General features: G+C 38.4%; 2 protein-coding genes across 2 annotated transcripts; both read left to right on the top strand.

Annotated features, from left to right (window-relative positions):
* The first annotated feature begins 152 nt into the window (after positions 1-152).
* LOC114173215 (aluminum-activated malate transporter 12-like) lies at positions 153-2,936 on the top strand. The gene is made up of 6 exons (XM_028057475.2): positions 153-660; positions 803-943; positions 1,121-1,393; positions 1,733-1,854; positions 1,955-2,098; positions 2,194-2,936. Exons 1-6 carry the CDS (start codon positions 351-353, stop codon positions 2,806-2,808), a joined length of 1,605 nt encoding a protein of 534 aa, XP_027913276.1. The 5' UTR covers positions 153-350; the 3' UTR covers positions 2,809-2,936.
* A 1,096-nt stretch (positions 2,937-4,032) lies between these two features.
* On the top strand, positions 4,033-6,000 carry ABCI7 (non-intrinsic ABC protein 6). Its single transcript, XM_028058998.2, has 3 exons — positions 4,033-4,912; positions 5,007-5,266; positions 5,623-6,000. The coding sequence occupies exons 1-3, from the start codon at positions 4,094-4,096 to the stop codon at positions 5,930-5,932; spliced, it is 1,389 nt and encodes a 462-aa protein (XP_027914799.1). The 5' UTR covers positions 4,033-4,093; the 3' UTR covers positions 5,933-6,000.
* Positions 6,001-6,274: the final 274 nt, after the last annotated feature.

A 6,274-nucleotide genomic window follows, 5' to 3' on the forward strand; every position in this document is an offset into this window, starting at 1 on the left:
CTCTTCTCTTTTTCAACTTTTTAAGACTTGAGAGAGATACTCAGTTTAAAGCATTGCCACTTTAATGGATTACACGTGAAGGTAGAAATGACATTGCCAGCTTCCACCTTTCACCCTCCTTATAAAGTTCACACTTGCTTCATGGACAAACTTGGGGTTTCTCTTTCATGCATCTAGACTCCCCATTAACCCACAAAATGACAAAAATATCAGTTCTTTTTCCCTTTTATAAAACTATTTCTTGTGTTATGGCTACTGCAATATGAAACACCTCCTCAGAAGCCAAACTTGTTGCATTTCTACGTTGTCACGGTCTCTACTATAGTGTCGTCTCACGCTATAACTTGATAATGGTTCCCAAAGTTTATGCTGGCCAGGAAATGCAAATGGTTGAAAATGATAGTTGCATAATGAATGGTAACTGGAAGAAACGTGTGCATGTTTTTGGTGAGAGGGTAACGAGAATTCCCACTAAGGCATGGCAAACTACATGGAGGGTGGGGCGTGAAGATCCAAGAAGGTTGATCCATGCATTCAAAGTTGGCTTGTCCCTCACTCTGGTTTCTCTGTTGTACTTGTTGGAGCCATTTTACAAGACCATTGGACAGAGTGCTATTTGGGCTGTCATGACTGTGGTGGTTGTGTTGGAATTCACAGCAGGCAAGTAATTCTCTTAAATATCAGATTTTTGTGACCAAAATTAACTACTCTCATTACTTGGTACTTTCTTATGTACAATAAAAGGCCCTTGCTTGCTGCATGAAATGTTTTGGATGACCTTAACATCTTTGTCTGGTTCCAGGGGCAACTTTGTGCAAAGGACTCAACAGAGGATTGGGAACACTGTTAGCAGGATTATTGGCATTTATTGTTGGGTATATTGCAAATGCATGTGCCAGAGCCTCTCAAGCTATCATCATCGGAGCTGCAGTTTTTCTTATAGGTGCATAGAACTTGAAATTGATGTTCCTGATCAAAAGGGTTATTTTAATGATTCTACCAGTGTTAACATTCTGGTTAATTCACTTCATTCTTGGGTTTTTTTAATGGAGTGAGAAAAATGATCATTAGCATAAAATGAGCCTGTGATGATGACTAAAAGTTAATACTGTTATTGCAGGAGCTCTAGCTACTTATATCAGGTTTATTCCGTATATCAAGAAGAATTATGACTATGGTATAGTTATATTTCTCTTGACTTTCAACCTTATTGCTGTGTCAAGTTACCGGGTTGATAATGTGTTGAAGATTGCACATGAGCGTGTATACACCATTGCCATAGGCTGTGCTGTTTGCCTTCTCATGAGTCTACTGGTATTTCCAAATTGGTCTGGAGAAGACCTCCATAATTCCACTGTTTACAAGCTTGAAGGCCTTGCCAAATCTATAGAAGGTACACAAATTTCTAATACTACTCATCAGACTTAAGAGAAATAGTATCTGGATTTGATCATTTTTACTGTATCTGCACACATCTTCTGTTTCATAGTTTAAGATTATTACTCTGATTAAGTATGTTTGAATGTGTGAAAAAACAGTTAATAACCTGCTATATAGAGATTCTTGAAATCATATACATACCAGTTTTAGTTCTCTATTTTACTTCTTATCATATAGTAAAAAGTTTACTCAGCTATATGATCAAATCAAAGGTAAAAGTTAGTGATACGTATTTTCTTTACCATTCATTTCTCGTGAAATTAACACATTGAAGGTAATTAAAACGTTGCAGCTTGTGTGAATGAATACTTCTATGGAGAGCTAGAAGGATCTGGAGATATAAAATTGTCTGAGGATCCAATATACAAAGGTTATAAGGCTGTTTTGGATTCAAAATCCATTGATGAAACACTGGTAAGACAGTGAGTGAGTCATGTATTAAAATCAGTTCATTCAAACACATTCATTTTCTTTGAATGCAGAGAATCACTCAGTTCTTTTTTGAATTGTGCAGGCACTGCATGCAAGTTGGGAGCCAAGGCACTCTAGGTACTGTCACAGATTTCCATGGCAGCAATATGTGAAAGTTGGAGCTGTTCTGCGTCAATTTGGTTATACTGTGGTGGCCCTGCATGGCTGTTTGAGAACAGAAATTCAGGTGCATTTGATAAAAAGTTCAATCAACATTATATTATATTCTAAATCTCTTATTGAAAAAGACAATTGAAATTTTGCATTTGAAAATGTTTTCAGACACCACGATCGGTGAGAGCCATGTTCAAGGACCCTTGCATTCGACTTGCAGCAGAGGTATCGAAAGTACTGATAGAACTTTCGAACAGCATAAGGAATCGGCGCCATTGTTCTCCAGAAATACTCTCTGATCATCTGCACGAGGCCCTGCAGGATCTGAACACTGCCATAAAATCTCAACCTCGTCTCTTCTTGGGCCCGAAACACAGGCACAACCAAGCGAGCAACATGTTCAAAATAGCTGCTGAACAAGTTGGACATGGAAAGACCTCACTTTCAAGTGTTAAAACGGACTCTTCGGCATTGCTGGAGTGGAAGAACAAAAGGGTTACCACTGAACAGACAAAGGAATCAGAACGAAAATCTCTGAGGCCCCAACTGAGTAAAATTGCAATCACTAGCCTTGAGTTCTCTGAGGCTCTTCCTTTTGCTGCCTTTGCATCTTTGCTTGTGGAAACAGTTGCAAAACTGGATCTTGTGATTGAGGAAGTTGAGGAACTGGGGAGACTCGCATGCTTCAAAGAGTTCATTCCTGGTGATGAGTTTGTTGTGACTTGTGATGAACCTCGAATCGACGTGTTTCAGAACCATTTACCATCTCATGGTGTGGACTAACTGAGAATTAGAGAGACCCCTTTCATGATGCATTAATTATTTTACGGATTTCGATAATCTGTTGTTTGATCAATGATGACGATGATGATGATGATGAATATTAATATAAATAATAATATATTTTAGTATGTTTTAAACTTCTCATATATATATATATACACACGAATATTTCTCAGGAAGATGATATATTTCAGGTCATAAAGGTAATGCATTCGGTGATTATTGAAAACCTTTTAATGATTCTAAAAATGTTAACAGTCTAATTAAATTCACTTCTTCTTTAGTTTTTACGCATCTCTCTTTTCAACTTAAGCATCCAATCCATACAACCAAAATTGTTTAGCTTTTAATTTCTACATGTTGCAAGTGAACTACACATTACTTGGTTTTTTTTTATCTCATAAATACATCTTATTTTACTTTTTTGAGTATATAAATATTGTTTATTATTAAAACTGATTTTCTAGGACAGACTAGGTCTGGTTCATGTGTGTAGCAATGATATATATATATATATATATATATATATATATATATATATATATATATATATATATATATATATATATATATTCAACTTTAATAATTTAGTAGTTAAATATTTAGATATTATCTGATTTTAATATGGATATTTACTTATTTAAAAGGACATGAATAAGATGAAAGAAAACAAGATTTAAAAAAATTCCTAATTATTTTAATCAGAGGAGTTATAATTTATTTTTCAGGTGTGCCATGAGTTATTTTGGGCTATCATAGGTTTCTCTCCTTTAATTCTAGTTTTTTTTCTAGTTTTTTTTATTTATTTCTCTTGAGTTTTCTAGAAAAGAAAATTGAAGATGTCTTCTCATCCTATAAACAAAATACTTCTCAGTTGTATGGTTAAATTTAATTCAGGTTATTATCATAAGTGAATCACACAAATAACACTAACAATGCTCCTATCATTTGATTATACAAAGGTTGGTGTATTTTTGCATCCTTTTCACCTTTTGTTTTCTTCCCTATGCTTGAAAATTGAAATCTCCCTTCTCATTTTTCACTTCTCAGCTTCAAATCCACGAAAAAGTTCATCAATTCCACGTTAAATTAAAAATATTTAACAAATGTTAAAAATTTTCTTCTATCTATTATTATCCATCATGAGTTGAAAAATGAAGTTGGGTGGAGTGAGTTACTTCGAAATATACTGGTTGATTCATAAGGTAAAAAATATATATATAGTTTGTAGTTAGTATCTATCTGAGTTGAAAGCTTCAGCAGAGGATAGTAAGAGGAAGAAACGATGAACGGTGTAGGATTCTCTCCGGCGGCAATGAGTTCTTTGATCCCTTTTTCATCTTCTTCTTCTTCATCATCATGGATTTCTCAGAAGAAATTGGTGAGACCCAAAGCCCTTACCAGGGCCTTCACCTCAGACCCCTACGTTCTGGAACTGGCCGAAACCCTTGAAGAGAGCATCCCCTCCACACCCTCCACCCCTCTTCCTCTCCACAACCTCCGAAACGTCGCCTCCCAATCGCTCCTCTCCACCGCATGGCCTTCCCGCCGGGACGAGCCCTTCCGCTTCACCGACCTCACCTTCATCCGTCAATCCCGCATCCTCCCCCTCTCCCATCCCTCCGCCGTCAAAATCCTCACTTCCCACCTCCCTCCCGCCGTCTACGTCGGCCCCCTCTCCGCCCTCTCCTCCTCCCCCCTCCTCCACAAAGTCTCCCAATTCCTCCCCCACACCTTCCCCGACGCCGACCTCTTCTGGTCCATCAACGGAATCGCCGCTCCCGATTTAACCCTCGTCTACGTCCCGGAGAACTGCCACCTACAAGACCCCATCCACTTCCACTACACTCCGCCGCAGCCCCCCACCCCCCACCCTTCCGACACCATGTACCTTTCCAATCCCAGGGTCCTCGTCGTGCTCGAGAAAGGCGCACGTGCCCACATAACTGAAGACTTCTCCTCCGCGCCGGGGAACGACAACGACCGGTACTGGAGCAACGCTGCTTTTGAGGCGGTCATCGGAGAAGGTGCCAAGCTTTCTCACTCTTACATCCAGACACAGTCTCTCCGCGCCGCTCACATCAAATGGACCTCCGTTCGCCAGGTCACAACCTTCCATTCCTCAAGCCGTTGCCTTTATATACTTTGCTAGATCGGGTTGTGAGATTCTGGCTTCTGTGTCAATTGTTTTCTTGCAGGAATCGTCTAGTGCTTATGAACTTACAGAGGTAAGCGCCGGAGGAAAACTGGGGAGGCACAATCTTCGTATTCAGCAACTGGGTCCTGATACTGTCACCGAGTTATCCTCTCTGCACTTGTCTGTTGGTGATCAAACGCAGGACCTGCATAGTACTCTTGTATTGGACCATCCACGAGGCTATTCTCGACAACTTCACAAGTGCATTGTTGCTCATTCACAGGGACAGGCAGTTTTTGACGGAAACGTTAAGGTTAACAGGTATGTATATGTATATGTATATGTATATGTATATGTATATGTATATGTATATGTATATGTATATGTATATGTATATGTATATGTATATGTATAGGTATAGGTATATGTATATACACTTGTGCTGCAATATGTGAATGAAATGCACTCCGTATAATCTAATGAGAGACTAAGGTTCTGGTTGATTTCTACAATGGAAAAAGAAACGAGAAAGTATCTCCCAGTTTTAGATGAGAAATTGATTAGTAAATAGTGTGAAATTGTTTTACAAAATGGTTTCTGAAACTGAAAAAAGTTGGTTCCATGCATTGATCGTGGTAGATAAAGCAGAGGCATGTGTTTTCAATATTTTGGTGCAGGTATGCTCAGCAGACTGATGCAGGTCAGTTAACAAGAAGTCTTCTGCTTGAACCTCGTGCGACTGTGAATGTTAAACCAAATCTCCAAATTGTTGCGGATGATGTGAAGTGCTCCCATGGCGCTGCAATAAGTGATCTGGAAGAAAGTCAGCTTCTGTATTTTCAGGCACGCGGCATCGACCAAAACACTGCTAGAAGAGTTCTAATTTTTGCCTTTGGAGGAGAGGTCATAGATAAGTTTCCTTCTTCTTCCATTAGAGACAGAGTACGAAGTCATATTAAAAATTTGTTGGATCCATCTTCTAATTAAATGTAAACATCTTAAGCTATCCGATGAAATGACAAATTCAAATCTAAATGAAATTCTTTTCATCAGAATTCATTTCTTCGACAACATTGGTGCTTGATGTAGCTGATGAGTGAAATAATTGGTGCTTGATGCTTTTTAGGGAAAATGTATTTGTTTGTAGGAATTACAATCCTTATGGTATTTTACTACATGGAGTACTCAAAGTAAAACTTCTCTAATTAGCTGAAATTTATTGAGAACCATGAGATTATCGGTGAAATTCAGAGTTTGGACTTTGAATCTGATTCATCCATCCAATACTTTGTATTGCTGTTATAGTGCATTCAGCTAGCAATCCATGGC

This window comes from Vigna unguiculata, chromosome 2, assembly GCF_037176805.1.
Source record: "Vigna unguiculata cultivar grain cowpea cultivar isolate G323 ecotype 2 chromosome 2, ASM3717680v1, whole genome shotgun sequence".
NCBI lineage: Eukaryota > Viridiplantae > Streptophyta > Magnoliopsida > Fabales > Fabaceae > Vigna > Vigna unguiculata.

Coding starts and splice junctions, on each gene's coding strand:
- LOC114173215 (XM_028057475.2), top strand. CDS start 351: ATGGTTCCCAAAGTTTATGCTGGCCAGGAAATGCAAATGGTTGAAAAT. Junction 1,855..1,954: donor AATCCATTGATGAAACACTG/GTAAGACAGTGA, acceptor TGAATTGTGCAG/GCACTGCATGCAAGTTGGGA. Junction 2,099..2,193: donor GTTTGAGAACAGAAATTCAG/GTGCATTTGATA, acceptor AAATGTTTTCAG/ACACCACGATCGGTGAGAGC.
- ABCI7 (XM_028058998.2), top strand. CDS start 4,094: ATGAACGGTGTAGGATTCTCTCCGGCGGCAATGAGTTCTTTGATCCCT. Junction 4,913..5,006: donor AATGGACCTCCGTTCGCCAG/GTCACAACCTTC, acceptor GTTTTCTTGCAG/GAATCGTCTAGTGCTTATGA. Junction 5,267..5,622: donor GGAAACGTTAAGGTTAACAG/GTATGTATATGT, acceptor ATTTTGGTGCAG/GTATGCTCAGCAGACTGATG.